General features: G+C 51.7%; 1 protein-coding gene across 4 annotated transcripts in view; it reads right to left on the reverse strand.

Annotated features, from left to right (window-relative positions):
- atp11c (ATPase phospholipid transporting 11C (ATP11C blood group)) overlaps positions 1–12,454 on the reverse strand; it is a 46,225-nt gene extending 33,771 nt beyond the window's left edge. For all 4 annotated transcript variants that reach the window (XR_016091571.1, XR_016091570.1, XM_088925237.1 and 1 more), the window contains exon 1: positions 11,940–12,454. Coding sequence is in view for 2 of the 4 variants with exons in the window: in XM_088925237.1 (XP_088781363.1) it covers positions 11,940–11,966 (27 nt within the window). In the remaining 2 variants the exon portion in view is untranslated. The remainder of the gene's footprint in view (positions 1–11,939) is intronic.
- Between the last annotated feature and the right edge of the window lie 528 nt (positions 12,455–12,982).

A 12,982-nucleotide genomic window follows, 5' to 3' on the forward strand; every position in this document is an offset into this window, starting at 1 on the left:
CCGGGAACGCCGCAGCGCAACGTTCCCAAACAGGCTCCGAAAAACACGCGGACGCCAGACACAACAAATGAGCTCCCACTGAGCTTTAGAGGCGTTTCGCATCAAGTGTAACCGAACTGACAACAACCTGCACTTCTGATGACACCGGGCTGCTTTCTCCAGTCTGGACAAGGAGGGCTGGCATTTTCAACACTTAGCAAGCCTGCAACTGGACCGCTACCTACCGGGCTCCACGCGTACTCTTTACCCAGTGTCTGACAATCATCCGTCTAAGTGAAGGACACTGACAAATCCCTCTCATCTCTCATCACCAGTAATAATTATTATGCAGCTCATCTATTAGGAGGCTCCAGACAGGGAGATAAAGAAAGGACACTTTATCTCCACAGCTCCTGGCACAGCCTGACCTCAAACGCCCAGCATAGTACAACAACAATACCCCCCCCCCCCCACCATTTGTAGACCAGTGCTGGCATCCTGCTACCTCATTCCAGATGCCCAGAGCAGAATGTCACCAGCATGTGAGGAATCAGAGGCTCCCGCTCTCTTTACAGGATCAGAAGTGGCTTAATCCCCCCTAAGCAGACTGGCACGCACGTCTCCGAGTGCCACACGAGCCTGGCAGGTTAAAGTCCTGTACTGCACTGTGCCACCCGCCCCTCTGAGTGCCAGTGCCTGAGCCCTACTGGAACACGATCAGAAGCTCGTTTCTTCCGTCTCTGCGTTTCAGATTTTATCTACAGCGCAGTGCATTGCTGACGCATAATATCTTCCTTTCCTGTTAAAAAACGCTACCTTGTCTACAAGTGCGTCGAGTCATGATTCATGGTTTTGAAGAGGCTGTTCCGGCTTGGATTATAAACAAAAAAAGATGAAGACGCAAGTTTAAGCACTTCTAACAATGTCACTAATAACAAGGTAGTCCTCGAGCCTAAAGCTACATCAGGCCACAATCAGGAAGAACGCACACGAAACACACTGAAGCAACCACCTGAGTTTCAGGTTTTTTTTACGCGGTTCATAAGCACGCGCAGTCTTCCATCTCGGTGCCGAGTGCTGGAGTACAAGGAACCCAATGGGTTCTCCTGTTGTGAGCACTGGAACCCCGAATCTCTAGGACCACAAGACGAACTGCCAGGCCTCTGCCCTGCCCAGAACATCGCCAGCTGAGGGCCACTGGCCCTGTTTTGCAATGCAAACAACTGTTTTCAAGACAGATCATGCATTCAAATCAGGAGAGAGTGAAGTGTATGTCTCATTTTTCCAGAGGAGAACAGCGAAGCGTTCCTAGGGGAAAAATCCAACCCATCCTCTGTCTGCTTGAACTCACATTTACAGCCCTGAACTGTTCCTAAGCTAGTCAGAGGGTTAATCATTGTCATAGCAAGGAGGAAACGCTGGAGGGTGAAGTCCTTCGGCCAGCCAGAGAGAAGGGATCTGAAAGTCCCTTTGTGAGTGTCTGACAGAGCCCGCAACAGAATCACATCACAGGGTATTTCTACATGTGCAGCTCTTTTCAACACTAAGACTGGTGCTGTTGGGTTGAAAAACAGACTTCAGAAATAACGCCAGTTTATGTTTTACTTTAAAAACAGCCTGATTCAACTGAGAAAGCCATGGGCGTATGTTCAACACGCTCCTGCTTCTAACTTACAGGCACATGGAGTCATTCAGGGTTGCGAGTTAACAGAGACACTAGGACAGAGGTCAGTCACAGTGCCCAAGCAGGGTCACAAAAGAGACGACTGCTTGATGTGTAAAAGCACTTTTCCAAGTGGCTTTGTTTCCTCTTTGTGGGTTTAAAACACCTTTGACAAAGCTGAACCACCACTGACCCTTTTGCATTGGAGGTGGGAGCATTTGCTTAGAGCTGAGTAAGTGGACAGCACTCACCAGGACTCCGGAAACAAGAGGCCTGGTTAAATCTGCTCTCCGATTGTAGCCCAACGACGGCAGGGGAGACCACCAGCCAGCCTGCCTCCGTCTGAGGAGACTACAGTAGAGCTCACAGCCTGGACTTCCAGGTGCTGAGGACAGCCTCTGGAAGAGTCTTACTTCCTTCTAGTGCAGCTGGGCTGGGGCCCAGATTAGTGCCCCAGCTTTTCCTGAGCAATCAAAAATCTCTCTTCTGACAGTACAGTTAGGAAATACTTCACTCTCTGACAGCCGCTGTGCATCCAGATCGTCTACACAGGACTCTTAACTTTGACAGGTTTTATGCAAATGAATTACAAAGTCAAGAAAACGTCAAACGCCACACTGGCCCTTATCATTGGAACAGCTATAAACGAGAGGAGGCCATTTCTTCAGTGGCTACAAGCTAGGTTGTGAGAGGATCTCATACAGCGGTTTATTGAAAGTAACCAGATCAACTTTAAGGACAACATGGCTGGGCAGCTTGTTCCACACTCCTTTTTAAATGCACCTTGTTTCCCCATATTTTCCCACTAGTGTCACTTTATCCGATTCTGAACAAACATAAAGATCTCTTCACGGGCTTCTAAGATCACACAACATTCTCTGCTTTTAATCTGAACACTGTCCAGGGCTGATGTCCTCACCAGGGAACTGAAACTTCTCGCTGCATCCAAAGAACAGTCACCAGCTCTGTACAAATGAGGGTTTTGTTTTGGCCCTCTTCCTCATTTGCTTGCTCGGGTCAAGCAGAGACAAATGATTTGCTTAATAAGAGCAATGATTACTTACAAGAACAACTTGAGGACAGGCAGGTTTGCCAGTGTAGCTGTGTAATGAGGAGGCTGTCTGGGCTCTTCACACCTCACCCCTGCAGCCTCGGCTGACTGCCCTTCCCACGAGGCTCCTGAGGTGCCAGGCTCAGCGCACCCGCGTCAAGTCCACACCTGCATGAGCCACTGGGCCTTGCCCTTACCAGGAGGTAAGCCTGGCAGGAGGGGCAGTGGACAGGCCTGGACAACTGTGGACATGAGAGGCTGAAGTGCTGCTGGTTTCGTTGGCCTCTCATCCCCACAACCCAAAAACATGCAGCTCGGTCCAGGCATCACCTTATTCATCAGTATGGTGCAAGCAACCACACGAGCAGAATGGACTGAACGTCCACACCTCACATCTCTAACCGTGTACTGCGATGCTCCTCCGAAACCCAGGTGCAACAGAGACCTAGACCTGGAAGCCCTTCAAGTCCTTTTGCATCAGTCTCAGCCAGTTACGATGAAGAAACTGACTTCCCTCTCAGCATTACTGACCTACAGTAGGTGTGGCGTCCTCTGCCAGACACCCCAATTAAAGGCCACTGTCTTCCACCCACCTCTATTGCCAAAGAGGGCGGCCTGACCTGCTCCTCCAGCTGGTTCTCCACCCTGGTATTTAGGGATTTATTTTCACTGGCGTGAAATTTATTTTTGGAAAAATGTGCTGTACCACTGCTATTATCTTGATGTCTGCTCTCAACTTCCTTCTCCCTTATTTATCAAAGTCAACGCAACCAAATACAGGTTAACAAGGTCATCACTGCTTACAGTGACTTTTTCCAAACACTTGCTTCTTTTATTTACTGCTAATCAAAACCTGCTTCAATCTAGCACTGTCCATGTACCCGCATTACCATTCCTGGGACTACGAGAAACAACAGTCATACGGAGCAGGTGGCAAGGCTGGGACTGTTCTAATAAAGTGAAGGCACCAGAGAGCTGTCCCTGCTTCTTGGTTTCTGAACAGCAGACACACACCATGACATTGCGAGTTGCCAGCTGTAGAACAACCACAGCCTACCGCCTGCTCAACAGAATTGCCCAATTATTTCATTACCAAAAACCATGCTGCAACCAGACAGCTCAGTGCTCCACATCCCTCCAGGCTCACAGAGGGAAGCTGACACAGAAGACACATTGAGGCTGAAAAATTGGAACTCACTGACAATGTAAAAAAAAAAAAGACTAGTAGATTGCTTAGTTCAATTAAAACAAAAGGCTCACCTACTTTAAATTAGTTTAATAGAGGAGGCGATTTTCTTTCTTTTTAAATGGCATTTATTTCAGGCCTTATTCACAATTCCAACACAAACAGTGACCAAATCCAAGACTCAATCGAAAGCAGCAGAAGGCATTTCCTTAGGAAACAAGGGGAAAACAGACTTTAGAATGGGAAATTCTATAGCTGCAAACACCAGATAGCACAGCTCATTAACTAAAAATTAAGAACTTTTAATCAAATAATAATTTACCTAAACATCTGTATCTTCTTATATGCTAGATACAACATTCTCCTGCGCAAAGGCTGTTTAAATTGCACCTTATTATTCTGTGAGTTCAAGAATCAACATGTTCAAACTGTGCTGCAGGGAGGAATGTTCAAAATCCATCAACTAGAGATAACAAGTGGCCTTGACGCACTAGGAAATGGGAAAGAAGAACTTGTCGGGTGGCTTCAGTCTTACACAACCCCCGTCACCAGCAATACCTCTGAGAGCATGAAGAGTGACATCAGGAAAGTGCCTTCAGCCTTTCGCAAGCTCGCATGCAGGCTCGTGAGCCCAGGAGACCGTCCTCAGAGCGCGCTCAGCTCGCCCCTTCTGGGCCGGACAAGGGGGGGGCCAGGGTCCACACAAATAGGCGGTTTGTGCAAGAGGGGACTTGGTTTGCATGAAAGCAAGTGACGAGGAGTTCTCGTTATTTAACAGCACGCCATGACACCGAGGAGAACCTCACACAGGAGGGGAAATAACACCATGTAGGAAATAAATAGTGGGAGTAGTTTGGATAGAAAAGCAATGCATAAGTGCACTGATTTTGTTTATTAAGATCATCAACATCACGATTATCATTACTCAGCTGTCGTTATTATTAATAATATCTCAAACTGGGCCTAAAGCTCGGCTGGGTGCCTGCAGTGACATGAACACAGCTGGAAGAGCTGGGGAAGCCGCTGCGCTGGGAGTGTTGTGCCTCCTGTGGTCGCCCGTTTGTCTCTTTGAGAAGAAACGCACGCTCTGCTGCTTGACACGGTGCTCCTCACGAGACCAGCCCGAAGAAAGGTCTCGATCTTCTCCATTCACAGCCAACGCCTTAGTGGAAAAGGTGCCCCCAATGTGAGCAAGTGTTGCCAAACTGTGCTGAACAACAGGACCACTGCAGACACCTTTATCTCCTGCAACTCCTTCACTTCACCAGATGCACATCTCACTGTCAAGGGTGTCCTGGCTGCCTGCTACTGGGACAGCACAGGAGACGGAGTCCTGTACAACTGGCTGGATCGGTACTGAAAACCATCCCCATTTTAGGCCAGCTGAACGAGGGCAAGGCGAAGGAAGACAAATCCAGGAGGGCTGGGGCATTTGAGGACCCCAGCCCTGATCAATCTGCCTCTGCCTCTGCCTCTGCCTCTGCCTCTGCCTCTGCCTCTGCCTCTGCCTCTGCCTCTGCCTCTGCCTCTGCCTCTGCCTCTGCCTCTGCCTCTGCCTCTGCCTCTGCCTCTGCCAAATACCCCTCGCCCCACCTCAGGCATGCCTTCATAAAAATCAATCTCCCTCCCTAAATTTTCTGTTTCGTCCTCCCAGCCACATCTATCGCACACTGTCTCTCCCCAGTTGCACTGCCCGGCTGAAAAGCCGCAGTCTCTCCCAGCCTGTGCCGTGCTCCTGCTCTCCCAGCGCGTGTCAGAGCTCTCAGCATGTGCCCAGCCTCCAGGCCGGCTGACAGCCCGCGGTCACAGCTATCCCCGGAGATGCAAACACAGTCGCAGGAAAGATAGTGCTGGGATGGGTTGAGAGTGACGCTGCAGCAGATGGGAACCCCCTCCATTTCTCTAAACACACAACCCCCTCTCCCCTGCACATCTCGCACACAGTGCACTGACGTTAACACTGCAGTTAGCGCTTTTTTCCCTGTAGGACCTTCTGATACAGACAGGGCTGAAAAGGGAGAATGTCCAACTCCTGGGGAAAAGCTTCATCAATATACGGTATGAATGAAGAAGCAGGGCTCTGTTTTTACAGGCATTCCTACTGGCTAGGGGGGACCGAGAGAGGCAGGGAGCTTTTCAGAAAAGTGAATCACTGAAGAGTACAAAACACAGGAAGAACACAGCTGGGCTGCCAGTTAGAACATCACTTGTAGCAGCAAGCAGAGCCTCTGGGAACCATCACCACCCCCTGTCTGCTTTCCGAAGACACAGAACCACCGCGCTGACACCCTCAGCGCTGCACAAGAGGGCTCACCGACCCTGACCACGACACTGCCGAGCTCAGGGACGCTGGCTGCTGCTCCAGTGCTCCAGTGTTCCAACACTCCACTCACTCCCCAGGGGATGTATTTATTATGCTTTATCCGATGCGGAAGGACTCCGGCTCTCCGATTTCATTAACCGGGGGCAGGGGCCAGCCGGGAGACAGGAGAGATGTTGAAGTAAGCAATTCTGTCCTGATCCCCGGGTTCAGGACGAGACAAATGGCTACAAAACAGATCTGCAAAGCTGTCATCAATAAGCGCCAGCCTCCCCTGACGCCACCAGGTATAAATCAGGAGGCAGCACAGGCGCAGGCTGAAGCTCAGCATCGGCAGCCGGGCCGCAGCTCCGGACCTGGGCCCTGCTCGTCCTCGTGTGTCTGGTGACCCAAGCACACCTCAACGTGCACCTGCGTGCCCCCACCTGGGAAATCGTGCACAGCCCGGGGTCACCACGACAGGGCTCAGTCCACGCTGTGACGCCCTCTCCCCCCTAGTCGGGCATGAGGCGCTACGATGGTCTGGGATGGTTTTTTCCCCATCAGTGCGCACGCACGCACGCACGCACCCTTCATACTACAATTTGAAAACAGAGCTATTGTCAAGGGGGGCACTGCAGAGGCAGAGTGTGGGTGGCTTTTTGCTAAATAAAACGAGCCCATTTTCCCTCTCACCACCGATTCCTGCAGACTCTCATTGGCTGGCTAACCAGTGACCCGTGTCCTAGTCACAGCACATTTGGCTGAACGCGTTTGTATTCATAATGTCTTAGGTGAGGAAATGGCAGGAATAAATACAAATCACTGGCAGTCGAGACTGATTGAACTTGGCTCTTGTCACCACTCCCGGACTTTTGTTCTAAACTCCTTTCGACAGCGGCTGCCTGCGCGAACTGCGGTCCCCCACTGCAGCCCACAGCCATGACCGAGAGGGGGCAGCCTGACACCAGTGCCAAGACACATTTACAGCCCGTCTGCCATAGAGCGTGGAGTGGACTAGATCACACAGCACATACGGTACAGAAGCAGACAGTGCGTTATAACCAGCAATCAGCTTTCCTTCAGAAAAAATTCAAAACGGAAGACAAATTAATGATGTTATGCAACAAGTTTTATAGCGTGCAACGACCAAGAACTGTGGCCATCAACCAAGCCTGGTAAGTACTGCTTTAATTATAGAAACGTTTAAAAAGCAGAACTCTTCATTTCCCACATGCAACCTGTGGTTTCCTGCAGAGACAGCAACAGGGAGCCCCTCATGCCTTTAGCAGCCTGGATCCCAACATGGACGCACAAGGAACAAGTGAAAAGTCCGAGTCGCTCTGACGGGAAGGTCTGGTTAAAGAGGCTGTTTAGCACGCTCATCGGCACAGTCCAGCTTTCACACCCTGCCCTACCAGTGAAGCTCAGCCTCTAGCAGCTCGGCCAAAGCCGCGAGCAGCCGAGAAGGAAGGCGGTTTCTAAAACAGCAGCCCCGCACAGTGAACAGTAGAGTCCCAGGCAGGGAGACACCAGAGCACAGGGCTGCTTTTCTGAGCAGATAAGGAACCACTTGAAGACAAAAAGCGACTAAAAATAATCAAGAAGTAGAGGTTAAAGACTGCAAGTGCTTGCAAGCTATTACACCTAAAACCACAGTCACACATCAAACACACGCGGCGCTGGTGTGAAACTCCGCAATTAACAGTTGGGGAGACAACTTCAGAACCCCTCGGGGGCTGGACTTCAAATGTCTCTTCACAACAGCTCCAAAAGCAGGAGCTCGGTATTTCACCAAGTAGAGGTTAACTGAAGTAGGACCCGTCTGCTCTGGGCACTGCCAAACCATTTTTCTTCCCCCACTAAAACAAGGTGAGAAAGACCCTTCTTTACAAAACGCAGGCAGTGAAACAATTAAATGGGAAGGTTTTTACGAAGCAGGACCCACAACGACATACGACTGCACTACCCAGTGGAAGCAAACCCATACCCAGTTTCTGAAGACCCACTTTAAACAGAAACCATCACATTTTCCTCAGGGGCAGGAAGAGGCGACAGCAAAAAATAAAGAGAGTGGGAGGGAAGAGTCGACTGTCCCAGCAGGAGAGGGCCTTGGGGATCCTGTCTTTTTCTTTTCTTCAATGTGTCCCATACGTCCTGGACATTGCATGAAGGGGAGTAAGGGAAACCCATCACCATTAAATAAATATTACATATGAAATAGCTCCGACCTCTTTCTTCCTTTCTGCAGGTAATTTGACCACACAGGTGTGTAAATTCTGCTGTTTAAAAAAATCTGTATTGATAAGTGGAAAAGAAATCCGACCTGGGAAGACAGGGGCCAGCAGAGGATTTTGGATCGGGCCTCTGATTCTGCTGTGCATCTCGGCCAGTTCACCAGCTCAGCTCTGGCTGGCAGGAGGCTGTTACCGCTGCAGTGAGATGCCGGGACCCAGGTGCGCAGCTGAGGGCCTGTGATGTAGAGTTCTTTCGGGATCAATAATAAGAATGATGATACTCTCGCTACCCTTCAAAACACGACGAGAGACCGTAAACTGAGAGATGCTCATCGTTCAGCTGTGCAGCAGCTGGTCTGTACAGGACACCTCTCTAACTGACCACGCCAGGCCCCTACGGCCGTATCCCCGCCGGGCCGGGCTGGAGGGGGTGACCCCGCCGGGCTGGGGTAGAGGGAACATGACAGGAGGGAGGCCGCTGTGGGGAGCCCGAGGGTGAGCGCGAGGGCAGCTCTTTTGGTAGCCGGCTGATCAAGGAATCTCAGCCAGCCGCTTCTTGAAAGAAGCCAGGGTATTGCCTTCGAAAACACAGCTGGGAAGCGCGTTCCCGACTCCCGCTACCCTTTGTGTAAACCCCCCCCCCCCTTTTCATATTTAAATGAAGTGCCTCCTGCCTTTCAGCCTAGGTTTTACTCTTCACCCCGGTGACTGAGTCACCAAAAGCCATTTCTGTGTGTGTGTGTGTGTGTGTGTGTGTGGGGGGGAATGTCAGAAAAACACTGATCCACGAGCTTCTTGAAGACCCCGCTTGGGCGGCTCCAACTAAAGGACACTTCTGCGGCTCTGCCAGCTTTTGTGCATTTAAAACTTACTGAAGGGCCGGCGCAGGACTTATTACAAGAGCCATCTTGTGCTGAAGATCCTCCCCTTTCATGTCAGAAGCGCTGCCCGGCTGCCTCTGGCCTGCCTCTCCGCAACACCGCAGCTCTGTGCGCATGTGAGGCATGCAGCATATTTCAGACAATAACAAACTGCGCTGACGACAGCAGAGCGGCTCTGCCGAACACGTTATTTATCACTCCTGGAATTTGCAGGGGCACGGGACGATTTGAATAAAAGCTGACCTGGCGTTCAAGACAATATTCAAGAGCAGAGAGAGCCCATGCCGTGCTGTAACCGGTCTGGTATGGCTCTGGGAACGTGCTGGAAGGATGTGACAGTAACGCGCCACGCACAGGTTCAGCCCGCTGTCAAAAGAGGGCGCTGAAGGCACGCACCGCCCATCCATTTTCTACACCTCTTCATCAACCACAGAGCTGGAGCCTATCCTGGCCAGCAGTGGGTGCACTCGGGATGGGACGCCAGTCCACTGCGGGGCACACACAGACCCACACACTCGCTCCAGGGCCAGCTGTCCCAGAAGCCAGTTAACCCACCAGCTTGTCTTTGGACTGCGGGAGGAAACCGGAGCACCTGGAGGAATCCCACGGGAACATGGGGGGAACATGCAAACTCCACACAGACAGCAGCCCAGGGCACAAGTGCTGTGAGACTCATAACCACCGCACCAGTCCTGTAAGAGTGAGCGAACATCACGGCCTGTGCCCATCGCTCTGGGCACAGAGAGGATCACTTTCTTCCATCTGAGGGAATGCCTGAGCCCCTAAAGCCCATCTGCAGACCGGCCCCAGCCTGACAGTCCCCCTGTGATAAACACCCACACCAGGGTGGAACCCAGCGCACACCAGAGCACGGCGGTCCTCTCCAGCGAGCATGCAGTGCTGCCGCCAGACGCCAGACCCCAGGCCCCAGGCCCCAGGCCCGTGTTGACTTTCCAGCTGCTGGGAAAGCCGGGCGTCTAAATATTTATCTTAGCACACCGTCTTGCGCAACGTCTCGCAGCGCGGCTGGACGCCACCCTGCTCTCAGGGGGGAGCGAGCCGGACAGAGAGCAGCTAGAAGAGACCTGCTTGGGGCCGGCATGCTGGAACTGGGGTTATCTCCAGGGCAGATCTCCTGCGCTGGCCTCCTCCCTCACACGCACTCACAGCCTCTCTCACAATCGCACACGAGCCCCTTGTGTGGCTGTCTAGTCTCGTCTCCTCTCTTCTCCTCGGGGGCTTCTTCCTTACTGTAAGGCACTTCGAGAAGCCACTTCTCAAGGGGCTACACAACAAAGTTTATTATTATTATTATTGTAATCTTGGCAACAGAGCAGTAAAGGCAGTAGAACTCCCGGGAAGCCCCCAGGTGTCAGGCTGCAGCCAGGTGTGTTAAATGAGAGCTCAGGACATCTTCAGGCGCGCCAAAAACAAGCCAGCCAGGAGGTGGGGGTAGCTTAGAGACACCAGCACTGACCATAACCTAAATGCTAAGCTGGGACCTTGTGGTTAAACACACACACACACACCGCCGCCGCCCGCCCTGGGAAAGCACGCAAACGCGCGCTGCTGGTCGAATGGGTCAACTATAAATTAATTAACAGATCAATTAATCGTTTTAGAATTGGCTGGCGCGCACAAAGAGGCCCAAACAACGGGACGCTGTAGTAAGAGGCGAGTCCGGCCCTGGGGTAAGTGACAGCGGCGGGGGGCAGTAATTACTGCGGGGAGCGGAGTGACTCACCGCCCCCCCACCCCACTGCGCTCCGTGACAGGCGCTATTCTGGCCGCGTGCCTCGGATTGTCACGGAATTACCAACTTGTACCAACAAGCAGCTAGAGCTGGGCTTTTTCTGTTTTTTTTTTAAAAAAAATCCATTCAAGGCAGTCTTCTCCATCTCCCACCGGACACAGTTGAAAGCAAAACCCGACGGCAAATATCACCCGTCTTCGCTGCACGCACGCCGGCACACAACCCACCCGCCCCACGCACCAGAGCGGCTGGGGTGAGAGGCATTACAGTAAACCAGCCACACTACTCAAAAAGACGAGAGAAAGCGCGCAGCCCTGACGGGGCGAAATGACAATTCAGTCCTGATCGAATGGCAGCTATTAAGCCGCATTAGGAAATTAAATATTGAACAGCGGCGTAGCAAGAGGCAGCACGGCGAAGTATCTTTAATCGTCTCTTCCCTGTTCGATTGTGTAGCGTTCCCCGGGGAGAGAGAGAGAGATCTGAAACCGGCGACCACGAGCCCCTTCGACACGCACACGCGTGGGGTGGTTCGCGACACGCGCCCGGGTGGGGACGGCGCGAGCGCTGCCACCGGGCAGGCTGGCAGGCGGTCCGTCACGGGGAGGTAAATCCGAGGGAAGACATGACGCGGGTTCCTGGAGGAAGTTACAGACACATTGCAGCCAGCTGCGGCTCGGGTCTGCCACTCCGATGGACACGCTAGAAACGCGGCGACTCTGCTCGGAAAGATACTGATCTAGACGCTACAATTCGAGAGCAAATCCCGAGAGCAGCCCCTCACGATGATGGATTGTTGTGCATGCGTGTGTCGGCAGTACTCCTCGTATTACACACCGCGTTGTGTCTGAAGTCGATATACAACCTAACGTTGGGTCTCCAGTACCTACCAGACGGTTGAACCTCCTTCGCAGCATTATTGCAGCTTCTCCTGTTTCGCTTGGTCTGAAGACACTAAAACTGCAGTTTCTTTTGTCTCGGGGTCGTGAGGGCTCGTCCTCCGTGGACGTGTGAATGCCTGCGCTTCTCCCCTGCTCCGCTCGCTGGATCGCCACGGCTGTGCTACATCACCGCTGTTTCCACGTCCATGTCGATCCCGACTCCCAAACCGTCTTCTCACACGGAGATTTTCCGCGTTGCGGGCTGGCGGCTGTTGCTGCTGTCCCCCTCACAGGCGGCTCGGCTGCATCTTTCTCGGCGCCCTGTTGCTCACCCGGACGCGTTCATCGCACACCAGCCTGCTTCCCCAACGGGCGACACATCAACCGACACGGGCAAATAAAAAAGACAAAGTTTGGATCCGAAGTCCAGCACAGTCCTGCTACCGCGGCTGACTCCCCACCTCCTCTGTTCCCTGTCAAACAATCTCTCCCCTCTAAGCTACCACTTCCACTTTCTGTAGCACCGCCCCTCCGCCCCCCCCCATGCACGGTCGTTGGGCGCTCTGCATCGTGGGAAATGTAGTTCCCTGCATATGCTGCTGTTGGGACAAGAAAGTTAACAGACACCTTTACAATCAGCCCGTGATAAAACCATCAAACCGATTGCAGGGGCAATAAAGGGAAAGAGCATCCCAATCTCTTTGTGTCACTGTCACTGAGTTTGCTTGTGAACCCCTCTGATCCGTTTATAAAAACAACAGTCAGTAAATAGGGTAAAAATAAAATACAAATAAAGTATTTTTAGTTTTTTTTTTTACCAGCTCCTGAAGCTTAGAGAAGCAGTTAAAGAAATGGTCCTATCTAGATTCTGAAGTAGTACTGATATTCATATATTTTAAAATAATTCAGTCTCAGGGGGTTAAAGAAAAATATCTCCTGAAATATATTTGAAAAATATACTAATATGGATCGCAAAGTTTCAAACGAATTGTTTTCAGTTGATATGTATGAATAATATTTGGTGGAATAACTCATGCTTCCACCCTGCGCCC

This window comes from Atractosteus spatula, chromosome 9, assembly GCF_055471065.1.
Source record: "Atractosteus spatula isolate fAtrSpa1 chromosome 9, fAtrSpa1.hap1, whole genome shotgun sequence".
In the NCBI taxonomy this organism is placed as follows: Eukaryota; Metazoa; Chordata; class Actinopteri; order Semionotiformes; family Lepisosteidae; genus Atractosteus; species Atractosteus spatula.